This window comes from Ischnura elegans, chromosome 9 (genome assembly GCF_921293095.1).
Source record: "Ischnura elegans chromosome 9, ioIscEleg1.1, whole genome shotgun sequence".
NCBI classification, from domain to species: Eukaryota; Metazoa; Arthropoda; class Insecta; order Odonata; family Coenagrionidae; genus Ischnura; species Ischnura elegans.
Genome location: NC_060254.1, coordinates 72,684,163 through 72,699,500, shown reverse-complemented (window position 1 = coordinate 72,699,500; position 15,338 = coordinate 72,684,163). Strand labels below are relative to the sequence as shown.

Here is a 15,338-nt window from a genome sequence, read left to right as displayed (position 1 = left end):
AACCATGTATTTATTTCAATTCTTACAACGGAATCGTAGTTTGGAGGAGAAAGAAGTAATTAGAGCAATAAAGTATAGCTTGAATAGCATAAAGTGTGCTGAGTAAAACACATCCCCGCACAATTACAGTAACATGTTAAACAGCTTCACACGAAGCGCACCTGCTTGGGCAGATTGACCCCCTGCCAAACACTCCAGCGGTGGATTGTCGGGTGCCATGCAGATGTGCTCCGCCATCACTTTCCCGTCTGCATCATCTGGCCCTAATTGACCGTAGAGGCGGACGGAAAACAAAAGAATCTTCGAATCCGAAGGAAAGCAGGCAGACACACCGCGCGCCCGACACGAGCGTATGTATATATAACACCCTCCACCACTTCTCTCCTTCCCCATTGGGCAAAATTCACGCCGACCAATCCGACCTGCTGTTCGCTCCGGACTCGGCCGAGACGGATATAGAGCATCCTTATAACACCGAACCAGACAGTCCTCGCCTCGCGGAACCCACGGCGCGCGAGTGGATTCCAACTTATCCAAGTCTCGGGCACGCTTTCGAAACGGAAAAAAACGAGTCAGTTTTCCCCGGATAATAAGTTCTCCCGCGTGAACGTCGAACCTGTTCCCTTTTAAAAAAGCAGAAGCCTCGACGCATCCGAAGACCCATCCTACAGTTCCTCACGCACGGCATCCCAGGACCACGCGGAGAAAACGTAAACACAATAGGCGGAAGCATTAAACTTTGAGAAAAAAATAACCTATCACGCCGGAGCGGAGGAGAAATCAGTCTGGGGAGAGGATGCTGCGTGTTATGCATTAGACAGTGGTGCAGCTCGGAGCAGCGAGTCTGGTGCCCGATTTCGAAGATCCAGGCGATATTTTAAAGTTCCGTGTGGCGGGCATCTCTGCCATCGCTCCGCGGCGAACATGGGGCCAACTCCGCGGTGAATTCGCGTCAGAGAACCTCGCTGGAGTGTTTCCACCGTACTGGGTTCAACTCCAAAAACTCCCTTCCATTACGCGGCTCCCTTGTCCGGGGGGAAAGATTCTTAGAGGACTCGACCCTGTTGTGCCCTATTTTCTGGATGGAGAGTCTAGGGAGTGAAGCGGGAAGATCGCGATGTTGGCGCTTAAGAGCATCCCAGCTGAAGTTAACGCGAAGGTAAAGAAGAGAGAAGTGACGGATCTCGAAAGAGCAAAGTGATTTGTGGATAGTTTGATAACATCCCCTCAAAAAAAAATTAATAATAAAAAAAGAAACGCTGTGATCGGTTTGGTTGGGTGGAAGGGAGTGACCTCTTTTCTTGTCTTCTGGTGTGTGTGTTCGTCGAATGAGAAAAAAAAGTATCTTAAATCTCACGTTCTTTTTTAAATTAGTAGCTAATCTTCACTTCTGATTCTCAAACTACTCACTACTTAAAAAAAATATACTCCTCGTAATTTTTCTCTTTATTCACCCTGCATTTACCACTTACACTGCCTTCTTTACGGCTGTGACGAATCGCTCATCGACGTTCGATTGAAATAAAAAATAGTGAAAAAGGAGACTGAATACTCAGAGAAGTGATGCAATAGATAAAAAAATTCGAGCATAGTTCATTTATTCAGTGACTTTGACAATATTCGATACTGCCAAACGCATGAAAATACTGTATACTAACAAGATAAGAGAAAAACAGGCGATTTCATTGTGAAAATAAAAATTAAAGGAAATTTGTGATACTTATGCATGGTGTTTGGGAGTGGATTAAATGTTAGCGTGGTTAGCACAAGTTTCTTTCCCATAAAGCTTTCAACTTTTTGTTTTGTAATGAGACCATTAAAATCACTTTTCAGATGACAGTAACTCGTGCGCGTAATCAGGTAATGACTTGTAATGCTGAGGGTAGTGGTGTCATCACTACGCATGGCTTCTTCACCTCCTTCATCTATTCATTCAGAAAATCCAAACTTTTCACAATAAGAGTTTCTAGTTCTACGTTCATTTAGGATAAGAACAACCTCAGGTTTCAGGGAAAGTCAAGATATTCCTGCTAGCGCCTTCTTGTGTTCCCGATAGTCTCGCTGTGAGCTCACGGGCTACGGGTATAGCTCAGTAGCCGACTAGCGGGGCTTGTTTATCCAGTTCCGATCTTCCCAGCTCAGACTAAGCGGAAAATAGCATCGTAAGCCACATTAAGAGGTGGATTTCATGAAAGCTCAACCCCAGAACAGAGGATATTTCGAACTTCACGCTGCCTCCAATACTCTAAGCAAGGGTCTGCGCAAGCGCTCTCTATAAATCACGTCTGATTTGGAAATCTAAATGTTTCGGTGAAACGGCTCGTTTTGACACCATTCAATTTTTATTCGCACTCTTTACTATTTCATTCGAGGGATAATATTTCAATCAATTGATCTCCATAGACGTTCCAACTAAATATTTCGTGAACGCCAGGTAACAATGCAACATAACGAAAATATTGACATTTTCCTTCTTTTGATCATGTTTGATTTAACAGAAATGTAATATTTTTTCATCGATTTTTTTCACAGAGCCAAGTTGATTTTGAAAATTGATCTCTGAATTTTTTTAAAAAAGTAATCAACGAAATTCACCAAATGTTTTCCGAAAACTTTGTTAACTGCCCGTAAATTTTGTGATATTTTGACTTGATTTGATAATATTTTCAATTTCGACGTTAATATTCAATAGCTAACTACACGATGCCAATTTTTCTACCCGCATGTTATTGATCCTTGAGTTTAATGCTGTTTAATTACAATTATTTAGTTGATAGACGAAGAAACGACATATTTGAGCTCCTCGGCATGTCTCAGTTGGTCTATTGTCTATGTTTAGATCAAGTAAGAAGGACAAAGAAAGATGAATAGGAAAGTGAACGCATGTGGCGAGACAATGGAATCCGAATATAGTGCTCCGCAAAGTGGATATGTTATACTGATGAGGAAAGGAATCCTACTCGAGTAATTTTCGGCGGTTGGTTCAAGATCTTGTGCGGATAAAATAGCGGCAGTGGATAAGAGAAGTGATTCGACACGGTGGCCTGGACGCAGTTTCGGAATAAATGATGAAAATATTCCATCTTCGGGTGATACTGCGCAACAGGTGTGCCACATCGAACCATTCAAAGACTTGTGCCCTTGGACATTCGCGTGGACGCCAAAAACAATTAGACGCACAACCATGCTGGACATCTTTAGGGGACTAAAAAACCTAATAAAGGTGAGTACATCAGAATACGGCGTAAAGGATTCATATGATGAGATAGGATGTTTATGGGAAGATACATTGGAAACAAACCAGGGAAAAGTTTACGATTTTAGCTTGAAGCAAGAGTGAACGACACATGATTAACCAGAATTATAATTCCTGAACTACCTCTCGATACAAGCGAAAGCACGCGAAAGTATCATTCCGATCTTATTTGGACCGATATTTTTCCAATGAATATTGTAGGGAAGAAGATTTTTCACATCGTGTGCGAAAAATATATTCCAAACCCCTAGTAAAAGTAAAAAAAGTAGCCGAAAAAGAGAATAAAAATCTTACTTTTCTCGAGTTGTTCTCGACTCAACTTGAGAAAAGTAAGATTGAGAGATAAGGCGAAGTTTCTGAAGAGCAGAAGATATTCGCTGACGTTTATGTTGCGAAATTGTTTAAAATTAAGAATTCAATCTGATTTCAGGAATGATTGAGAGGTTTATTCAATCTACACAGCGAATGATGGAAACTGAAGGTGCAAAAAATGAAACAGAAATGAAATGGAATTATTAAAAAATTTCTAGGCTGTATTCGTCGCAGGGTAGACTTCCTTATTAATCTAGTATTTGAAAATGTTTTCGCTTACTACTATTTTCTTTGGTGTGATGCTAATAACTACATTTATAAAATGATGATAGGCATACGCTGTAGTTCATTTTACGGAGAAAATTTCCACCAATGGAATACATAAATTTATCCATATCGTGTATTCCACACATGAAGTTCAGGGGCTTTCTTATTTTCGGGGGGATTCTATTTCTTATTTTCTTTTCCAAAGTGAACATCGCATGGCCATAGCATCTCAAGAATGTCCTTTATGGACTAATGTGAAATTTCATGGACGTGTTTTCCCTTCACGGATTGCAAAAGAGTGTGTACATACCGTAATCGCAGGTCGTCAAATTTTTGATTGGATTGAAAAATTTAGGTAGTGATAACAAAGATAAAGAATTAAGTGTTTAAAATTGGCTATTTTTTGCCGTTTTCCGAAATTTGCTTGCAGAGATGTGTGAAGAAATAGAAAATCAGGAAAAAAACGAATTTTCTTTATATGACTTGACTTTTAATCGTTGGCTGCTTTCAAGACTGAAAATGCCATGCAAATGAAAAAAAGAAACAGTGAATATCGAAAATGATACTACTAGCTGACGGTTAAATGTTAGGTTGTAGATGTTTATTATTTTTCCTAACTTTAAATCGAATTCTATAAGATCAAGGCCTCAACAGTCCAGGGAAACAAATAGAAATGTAGATAAATAGAATTATTAAGCATTCTATGCCTCATGACCATCATACTGCTAAGAAATTTTTCTCCTAAGTAAGAGATTATCTAGTCTTAGAGATTATCTTCAAAAATGGCTTGCCTCGTATTAACCCTTCCGCCGCTATTACAGGTCATTTAATTGACCTCGAATCTGTGGAAGTCACCCACCTAATCCCCTTAGAAGTTGTGATAATCCTACTGCTTGGCGGACGCAGTTTTTTTGTATTAGTTTCGAAAAGAAATCACTAAAGAAAAATTTCGAAGTACAAAGCTCCTGAGATGCACAACACCACGCCCTGGGGTATTTCTTTTTTTATATTTGAAGGGAGGGGAGGAAAGGGGTTGGGGTCATTTTCGGACCGTTACCCATCTACCAATACCCTTACTCCCCCACTCCCTATATTTGCCTGCACTCCCGGTATATAAAGCATGCGACAAGGGATGATAATTTAGACTTCCTGAGACTGTTCACGTTCAGACACATCCAGGCGAGAACTTCAGCGGATATTTCACTCGGTGGTTCCTTCAGTAGTGATGTCTCAGTTCCGAAAAATTTATTCGAAAACTACATACTACATCATACCCATTAAAAAATTATTTTCGCCATCGAGATCTAGAGGACTGTCTTCGAAAAGCGGTATGTAGTTCCCACTTTTCCCATTTTGGGTTATTGTACGTCAATTTCTGGTCACTTGGCGATAAGATTTTAGTTTTTTCAAAGTCAATTATATGTTATTATTGTTCACCAAGCTTGACAAACGATATAAAATGTAAATATAATGTCAAAGACTTTACTTTTCCTTCAATTCTACTCGGAGTTTTTGTGTTTTAGGAACGTAAGGGGAATATTTCCAGATAATAAATAAAGTTTTCTCAGAAAATTCACACTACAGCTCTCAATAACGTAAAATTCATTCTGGACTAGAGATTCTGTATCTTAAATCAAAATGAACGCATTATTTTACGACGAGGAAATAGTCGTAGCGTCTACTGTTCCGTTTTTTAAATTTTAATAATCAACGTTTTCACAATTAGATATTCATAAACCAAAAACTAATGAAATTTCTTTTTCAATTTACCGATAAATATCGAGATTTTTCTTTAATGTGACTCTTCAACTGCCTGACGTTATGTACATATCTTAAGCATACATTACTTGCATTCAAATTAACACTGACAACAACTTCTCCCTCCAATAGATTTCATGTTGCTTTGATATCCTCCCGTATACTAGAAATATCTCTTTGCATTATTATAAGAAAGTTATACAGTGAACAAAGTTCTGCGGTATATTAGGAGAATGAAACATCAAACGTTTCTCTCTGCAATTTTAAATTTTCTTACTTTCATTATTAACGTCAAACGCTTACTACGTTTGATATATTTCCTGTAATGCTTCTTTAATGCTCATGAGAGGGGCCGAAAATTATTTTTTTAACTATAGGATACATTAATTTCTTCAGACAGTGATTTAAGTGAAGTCTTCTTTTTTAATGACAAATTTTGCCTGAGAGAACGATCCTGACCTATGAATCTAAAAATTTTGATTGTGTACCTTGAAAGAAAATAGTTGAATTACTTTCAATACCACCGTAAAGAGAATTCACGTTTTAAATAACGGGAAAATGAAAAAGCACCAAATTATAGCACAGCACAGAGTATAGACAGTGTTATTTCTGTAATTCGGGGTCTAAAACACAATCAAATGTCACTTTTAGTTAAATGAAACATTGCAATAATTTCACTGAATTTATTTGAGCACGACGCGTTTTATTGTTACAAAAACATTTTCAAGTGCATAATGTGCAGCCAAGAATCGAAAGGTAATAAAATTTTAATTTAGTGAAGGATGTTTTAGAAAAATCCCGTTGCTAAATTCAATTCATCACACTTCAGCTACCAAAGAAGCGATGAATCGATAAAATCGAAGTTTACTGGCGATATTCATAGATTTTGGCATCTTAAAGAGACGTTATAGGCCACAAAACATTTCGTGGAAACGTAACGATATCAAGCAAGGTGATAAATAAGTGAATTATTTCCAAAATAAATTTTTCCAATGGCATCTGGAGATAAAGTAGAATTGAAATACCGTAAGTAACAAGAAACGAAATAGTCTGACTTATTTGGGGAAGTTAAAAGAATTCTGTTCTCAAGATATCTTGTTGATTGATCACTAGTTTTTATGAATGATGGACTAACTATTAAAAAACCATACGACCAATTTTCCGGAAATTGTATATTTACTTCATTAAGGGTCTTTTTTTGCAGTTTTAAGTGCAATGATGTATTTTTAACTTTCGTGCAATGCAGTTACATATTTGTAAAATGATCATATTACATTTATTTAGTAATTATTATTTATGGAAACAAACTTGATATAAAGAAAGAAAATGTAAATTTTAGAAATTTCGGCCAAATGATACCGCCAGAATGAAAAGCCAGTTCATCAATATCTAAACAAAATACAAGCTGAATGGAAGTAAAAATAAAAGGAAATCAAATAAGAATTCCAGGAGTTATCAAGGTTTTGAGCTCTACTATTTTGTCTAAGGAATTGCAATATTTAAATTTCCTTCCATACGTTTCCATTTAAACTGCAAGTCTTTGAGTATTCCTCGCGGCCTAGATCAAGGCAAAAACGTAATTTGTAATTCATTCAACGGAATCTCACTTTTAAACGGCTACCTACTCACCTCCATGATAATGGCGCGCAAATTATCGAGATCGGTTGGGTTGATAAATATTTTGTGGAACACTACTTCGTAAGCATCACTCCCATCATGATGAAATTCCACTAAATTGAACCAGAAACTTTTGAACCACATTTAGATTTCCAACTTTAAGCTATAAAAATGAAATGATTAAGCGGCGAAGTGGGACTAAAAAACGATTACAGGATCAGAATCGGTATTAGAACCGATAAAAAAAGAGGAACCGGCCAATCCTCAATAAAAAAACATTAATCGTTACTTTTTATTACGTTCATACTATTTGTTGAGGAAGACTGGGTAAAGTGAACAAGGACGGAAAGAAGGAGGATGGAATAAGTGCTGGACATCGTTGGTGAAGTGAGGCAGCTCCTAGTTGAGATACGTAAGAGAGAGTAGGAATGGATAGAGCGAGTACTTAGCGTGGAAAGGACGTTGAAAACGATGTTAGAGGGTAGAATTTTGGCTAAACGAGGGAGAGGAAGGAATAAAATAGAATTCTTAGATAGAATGAAAGGGAGTAGGCCTTATTATGAATAGGGAAGTGTGTTTTTAGATAATTATATGATAATGATTCTTGTACTGAAGACTTCTATGAATTTAAGTAAGAAACACACATTATTCATTGTTTAATATGATTAAAATGTTGCCATTACAAAATAAATGCCCTTGATGAATGGAAAATGCATTTTAAACAATGCACATAATCTCTACCTTAATCGATGGAATACTTTCATTATCATCATCATCATTACTGGTCAACAATCCTAAGATTTGTTTGACGCAGCTCTCCAATAAATTCTTCTCTGAGCTAATCTTTTCACACCTACGTATTCCTTATTGATTTACCTATTCCATATAATTTATTTGACGTCTTCCTTTTCCGTTCTGGCAATCTACTTTTCCCTTGAAGATTGTTCGTATAAAAGTGCTCCTGGCTGAGTCAATTACTACAAAAATTCAATTGGAAGGAAAGGGAAATAGGAAGATTTCACTCCTACGTATATCTTCTCTTTCTTATCCTTCCTTAGTTTTCCATATACGAGTATTCTCGTATTTATTTCGAGGTCTTCCTTTTCCGTTCTTGTCATCGACTTGTCTTTCGGCGATTGTCTTCATCAGGCGATCATGTCTCAAGAGATGAACGAACCTATGAGGTTTTTCCGTCTTCTTATCAAGGTTTTTATGAGGCTTCTCCTCTCTCCTAATCTTCTTAGGACTTCCTCATTACTAACTCAACGTGACTTTGTATTGCGGAATCACTGCAATGACTCTTTTACTCAAGGTTTTCGCAAGATTTCGCCATTCCATACTGATGAAAATTCTTTCTCTACATTTACTCAGGAAACTGACGACGAATTCTGCTGCATCATGCATAATGTGAAGCAGTTACTTTTTCGCTGCAGCTGCTGTGTAATACTATCATCCTCTCGATGAAATTCTAAGGTATTCAAGCGGCCCCCTATTATTAGCTGTCGATAGCCATTGGTAGTTTAGCCTACCTGTCATCACCATGATCATCGCACGTCAACAATCCTAAGATTGGTTTAAATTAGTTCTTCACTCAATTCTTCTATCAGTTAATCTTTTCACACCTGCATATTTCTTACGTTTAACACCCTTCTTTACCTGTTCCATATATTTTGATCGAGGTCTTCCGTTCTTGCCATCCACTTGTCCCTCGGCGATTGTCTTCATGAGGTCATTATGTTTCAAGATATGATTTATACGGTTGTTTCATCTTCTTGGCAAGGTTTTCATGAGGCTTCTCTACTTTCCTACTCTTCTTCGGACTTCCTCATTACTTACTCTGCCGATCCAGAATTTGATAACAATAATGCTAATTGTAAGTAAGAGCGCTCACGCTACCCCCTCCCATTAGACTACGCCGCGGTTCAGAAATGTTATACGGGTGAGCATCAAACCCTTCTCACGACTGACCCGTCCCGATGGCCATTACAGTTACCCGTCATACTGTCAGTGCGCGTTCGGCGAACGGGAATGGTGAGGTCTAAATACACTGAATGGGAGAAAGCGTGGTAGATGGCGCCAAGAAAAACACACGCAACAATAAATGGATTGCTTAAAACCGATCGGGGGTGCTTTAAGTAGGGCGCTCTCCTCTTAAGCACTAAAAAGCGATCGTGTTTACCCACCCGTCAGGAATTAATGCGAACATTGGGTAATGCCATTCCAATGCGCCGGCCTTGTTCGAGAGGAAAAAAATGAGAGTTCAATTTGCATTGACACCGAGGCAAGAAAGTGAAGGTTTTCCGGAGGCAATATTTTTAAGTAGCTAAAAATATTCAAGACTTCTGGAAAGTCTAGAAAATTTCCCATCAAACATGCTTCAAAGATGCTGTTACTCACATGAAGTTAATTTGAAAATTTCAGAAAAATTAAATATCACTTTATCTAAATGTATATGAAGCTTCAATAATAGTAATAAATTATTATATGTGAGGGTGTGAAAAACCAAGGAGTACAAGTGGTTTGTTTTCTAAACTGAATTAGGTACAGATATTGATGGAAGAAAGTCGATTTTCAGAAGTTCAATTTCCATTGACTCCGAGGCAAGTGTGTGAACTTTTTCCGGGCAAACTAAACTTAAAGTAGCTAAAAATACTCACAACTTGAAAATCTGGTATATTTCACACCAAAGATGCTTCAACGATGCTGCAATTATTAATTAATTGTATGAAGTTCTTTTGGAATTTTGAGTGAAATCAAAGTTTCATATTATCTAAACGGAAATCGATCTTTCTCGTATTTTTAAAGTCAACAAACCTAGAAGTTATTTGTATTTTGTAATCTTATTACAATTTCATTTCGAAAGTTACTTCTAAAAAAAGGTTCCAGACAGAAATATCGGTACTGGGCATAAGGATTGCTTCGCAATCTTAAACTATGAATTTATTCAAAGTAGACTTACCGTAAACATAGTGTTATAACAAGTACACCGAATAAGGCTATTCAGCATAAAATATTATATTATTAGTATTTATTGGCTGGTCACAAGGACAAATGGGAAAAGTCAACTTAGTCAGCCAGGAAAAACTCGGAAAACTTAGGCACAATAGATCCTTACATCCTGAGAGTTGCTTAAAGAAGGTTCTGACTTATACGATACGGATGCGATTTACGACTTTTATTGGAAGCAATGAAGTTTGACCCTTTTTTAAGGCCAGTTCCAGTTCCCAAAATATTTGTCATAAATTTCAAGCAGAATTCTCAAAACAAAGGCTCACTCAAAACAAAACTCAATACCAGAAAGATTAAGAAACACTTGAGGGCTGTATGAATCAACAAAAGACATCATCTCCGAAAGAATGAAGAGTAGGACTAATAGTCTCATATTGCACTCGCTATTTTGTAAAGCTTATTGATTTTACTGTTCTCTTTTTCTCGGCTATTCATACTTGAAGGCTCTTTAAGCCATTATGGCATATTTAAGGCATTATGAAATAATATTTGGAATGAAGCCCTGAGATTGGTGTTTTGAATTAAACGCATAATTTTTTAAAATACAAACATATATATTCCCACGACCTTCCTTACGATTGAGATACGAGAAAGCTTAGGAAATAAATTTTATGAATAGCATATATTATTAAAACAGAAACTTGTGCGTATCTAGAGAAAAATAAATGTTCATTACTTTCATCACCTATAAATCTTGCCATTGATACGCCGAAAAATTAGCTAAAGGAATTTTGTGGAACAGGAAAGCATAGATGAAATCTATTCTGGAATTCGACGATTATTTTTTGAGTGAGTGAGCCATTAATTTACTTTCATTGACTCATATTTTCCGTTGGTCCGCTTGTTGAGGAGTTTAGACCATATTTCGCGGTCCCAATTTAGCATAGTCTATCGACAATAAAATAGACAGCAAAGTACTTTACCGTTCGTCATCCAGCTTCTTAGTCGTAAAAGACTAAAGCGTGAGTCGTCATTACATTGAAAACGACAGATTTCTAGTTTGCCTTAAGGAGGAGGTGACCAGCAGTTAAGGTCGTCAGTTTCCTCGGGATCACAAAGATGGGATGGCAGGTAAATTCGACTACGAAAACTGAAAATGGCTAAAATAATTCCTCAATCGAATTCAGTAGGCTGCACATTATCCAAAAACTATTTCTCGGTTTAATGGACCTCGTGAAATCAATACAATATGGTGGTAATAGAAATAAACAAGAATGAAATGCGAGAGAGAAACTAAATTGAACTCATCAACCGAATGTTTTCAATTGGGATCTAAATTCGGCATCTCGCGCTATAAGCTATGTCAAGGATTAAGCATTTCAGGTTTCCCAATTTTTTACGTCTGGCAGAGGATATCATCACGGTGTCTTGTCCAATGATCTGTATCATAGCTGGCACAAGTTTCCGTCGGGGTCTATTGCAACCGACGACGCGTAAAATTCATGGAACATCTGTTTCAGGACGAAGTAAGAAATAGAATATTTCATGCCGTACAAAACATTTTTAAGGAGTATTTTCAGACCCAAAAAATATTTGGAGGTAATCATGTTATTTGGATGAGTAACAATATTTGATGATTATTTCAACATCTTTATGATCACTTTTGGTTCTCCGCCAGCTTTTAAGGCAGGGTAAAGATACGGGTCATCCTATCTACACTTTCTCATCTTTGCAATTTACGATCGTGAAATAATTTCAAGGTTAAATGGAAGTTGATCGGGGAAAGGGAATTGCATGATACAGGACAAAGGAGGAATAACATGTAATGCAATAATACGCCTTACATACTTTTAAGTTTCTCATCATACGCAAATGACTTCTACGGTGGAATCTACCAAAAAATGTACCAAGAACTATCGGAGGGTGAATATTTAAATAGCATAATCGACAAAAAGTATAATTTTTATTAAAGAAAAAATCACTTGATTTCACCTTGATTCAAACCAGGATACACCATATTCGCACCATGTGCTCTTGGAGAAAAACAACCTGGCTTGAATTATTCAAGTCTTGGTTTCAATCCAGGTCAATAAAAATGATTTCCGAGTATGATATTTAGCAGTTTTTGTTGCGAGACTGAGTGCATGACAATATAATACAGAGGATTGACTTACAATTAGATAGTTAATCACTGGGAAAAAAACTCGACTGACACCAATATGTATGACCTAAGCTTATAATATGTACCAAGACAATTTTTGCCGAATCCGAAGACAAGACGACTAATGGTACTAACAAAAACAAACTTACTTTAACTTATCAACTGGCTCTTAGATACAAACGGCAAATATTAGGGAAGTTAATACGGAATAATCATGATGAATTGCAATTACATACTAGTGGTAAGAATAATGAAATTATTTCGAAAGATGGTTGTGAATAGTTGCTTTGTTTATTTTCATTTATCAAGAAGATAACAACAAAGTATTTTATTTGAAGTAATGAGCAGTTTATACATTTTGTACGCGGTAGTAAAAATTAAAAACTATTGAAAAACCGAACATTAACCGTGTGGTGTAATATTAAACGTGAAGGGATTCCCTTAAGCAAAATATTAGTGGACTTCTCCAGTATAACGAGAGCAAGAATCTTAAACATGTAGAAGTAAAGTAAACTTCAACTCGAGCAGCCAGACGATGGGAAAAACCTTAACCACGTTTCCTCGAGAGAGTTGAAGTGGGCTATATTTGCCGAAACAATTTATTTAAAAATAACCTTGACGATAAAGAAGGGGAGTGGTTGTAAAATGACCTACCCTTACATCTGCCCGTCAATTAGAATGGGTTAGTAGAGCCACTTGAGAAATTATGCCCCCGAGGAGTGAGACCTGATTCTGAAGGGCAGAATGAAGTGAAGAAAAAAAAGAGGACGGTTAAAAAATTACCTTTCGTGATGCCGATAAAAGGGCTTTGACCTCGACCAAACTTAACATTGAGACCATATTTTACCATGTTTTTGCAATAATTGAGTTAATTTTTCTCTAAAAACATATGCATCTCTTCGATTAAATCTCCTCAAAAAATACAGCTATTTTTTTACGAAAACAATAGCACAATATAATGTGATCTGAGGCTGTTGCGACACCGAATAGCTTACTAAGAATTAATTACTTAATTAATTGAAAGAAAAGCACCGCAACTTTCCACCACAACGAATTTATACGTCAAAGACATTTAATAAAAAAATAAGATTCCTCTACTTAAGCGACACCACGATCAAATCGTTTGACCAATTTTATCCGAGTAAATATTGCTTCAATAATTGAGACTGTGATATAGCAATATATTTATGAAGTCGATAGGCTATGGTCCTATCTAAAGCATACTTACTCTTGCTTACTCCAATGGCCATTTATACCCTAGGTGATATTTAGCCTCACCAACAGTCTGCCTCCAACTCTTTCTTTCCTCTGAATCCGCCTCGCTGACTCCCTTTTTTCCCACAGAAATCAGCACCTCATCCTTCCATCTTTTTCTCGGTCTTCCTGGAGGTTGTCTTCCATCAGGGTTTTCTGCCCAGACTTATTTTACAAGGGCCTCTTCTCTCTTCGTATTATGTGCTCTGGCCATCGCAATCTACGGCTCTCAGCTTCAGAAACTACATCTGGCTAATTGAAAAAAGTCCCTGATTTCCCTGTTGTATTCTTTTCGTCAGGTTCCATTTTCTTCCAGGTCCAAAACATTTCCTAAAAACTTTATTTACTATGGTAAATAGCTTCTTAACCGTTCCTTTGTCGGTAACTCATGATTCAGTTCCATAGAGAAGGATTTGTTTTACTATGCTATTACAAATTTTTGTTTTGGTTCTGATGGATAAAATGTTTGATGTTAGCAGCTTGATCAGGGCTTACATACTTCTATTGGCTTAATTTATTCTGTTTTGTATCTCATGTGATTCACTATCAAAAATATAGTAATGTCAATCCTGAATATGACCTAAACAATTAGAAATAACTTTTATAGGAACTTATTAGCTTCTAAGTCAGAAATATTAGCCGTTGGCACAATAAAAGTTAGTGTAGATTTCAATTTACTACTTTTATAAATCGTAATCTGTCGCATCTGCCATTTGTAAAAGCGATGATGTACACCTCCTCGAAGCGAATGTACGAGGATAATTAATATTAATATTCATTAATTCGAAGAACATATTTTAAAATAATTTCATTATTTTTCTCCATGTCTACCTTTCTTCACCCTATCTATAAACCATATTCTCTACAAGCTACTGCCTTGCAAATCCATTGGATTCCAATTCACGCAATCAAAGCCTTCTCTGAGTCTACAAACTCAACATCTGTTCTTCTCCATTCTCTCTTACTTGAGTAGCCAAAGGGAAAATATTGCTTCTCTTCCATACTTCACTGTACCACAGACTACAGCATAGTCTCTATTGGAAACACTTAAAAAAAATAATTTCACGGTTTCTTTTTCTAATCATTTTCAGTAGTTTCCGCTTTTCAACTAATTCTTCCTCCACTTCCTCTTTGGTTTCCTTCTCCTCCTATCTCATACACATCGATCGTCGTCTCCATTCTTTTCCACATATTTCATGCTTGCATTCCGACAGCAACTCTAATAATCATCGTTGGTCAACAATTCTGAGATTGGTCGGAGAATTGAATTCCAATCCATCCAGTGAAAGTCTTCTCTGTGTCCACAAACATATTTGCTCGTCTCCATTCTCTCTTGTTTGAGTAGTCTAAGGGAAAATATTGCTTCCCTTCTACCCCTTGCTTTTCCTGAATTCGAGTTGATTTTCATCCAAGAACTCCACTGCTCCTCGCTCAAATCTCCTGTATACGATTCTTGCTAGTATTTCAGATACATGTTTTCTGAGGCTGTTTGTCCCAGAATTTCTATTCCGTGCGGTATCTTTTTGAGAATGAAATGAAGGTGGCCTACTCTAGGTTCATGATAGGGTCTCGAGGTTTATAACGTGGCCAAAGACGGTTTCACTGAGAATAGTCAAGTTTTTTTCCCCCTAAAAGTTTGATTTAGATCCGCAGTAATATCATGTATTCAATATTTTTATTTACCGGTAAGTTCTTCACTGATGCGTCCAATTCCGATCTCAAGACTGAGCCCACCTTATTACTCTTTTCTATTTCATTTTCGTC

The 15,338-nt window shown here is 37.0% G+C and overlaps 1 protein-coding gene across 5 annotated transcripts in view; it reads left to right on the top strand.

Moving 5' to 3' along the window:
- Positions 1-405: 405 nt before the first annotated feature.
- The window catches only part of LOC124165548 (innexin shaking-B-like), a 93,576-nt gene continuing 78,643 nt past the window's right edge, over positions 406-15,338 (top strand). For 2 of the 5 annotated variants that reach the window (XM_046542996.1, XM_046543001.1), the window contains exon 1: positions 406-1,159. In XM_046542996.1, coding sequence (XP_046398952.1) covers positions 1,118-1,159 — 42 coding nt within the window. In that variant the 5' untranslated portion in view covers positions 406-1,117. Of the gene's footprint in view, positions 3,224-4,998; positions 5,164-15,338 lie in introns of those variants that run through there. The other 3 variants (XM_046542998.1, XM_046542999.1, XM_046543000.1) reach the window with 2 other exon arrangements.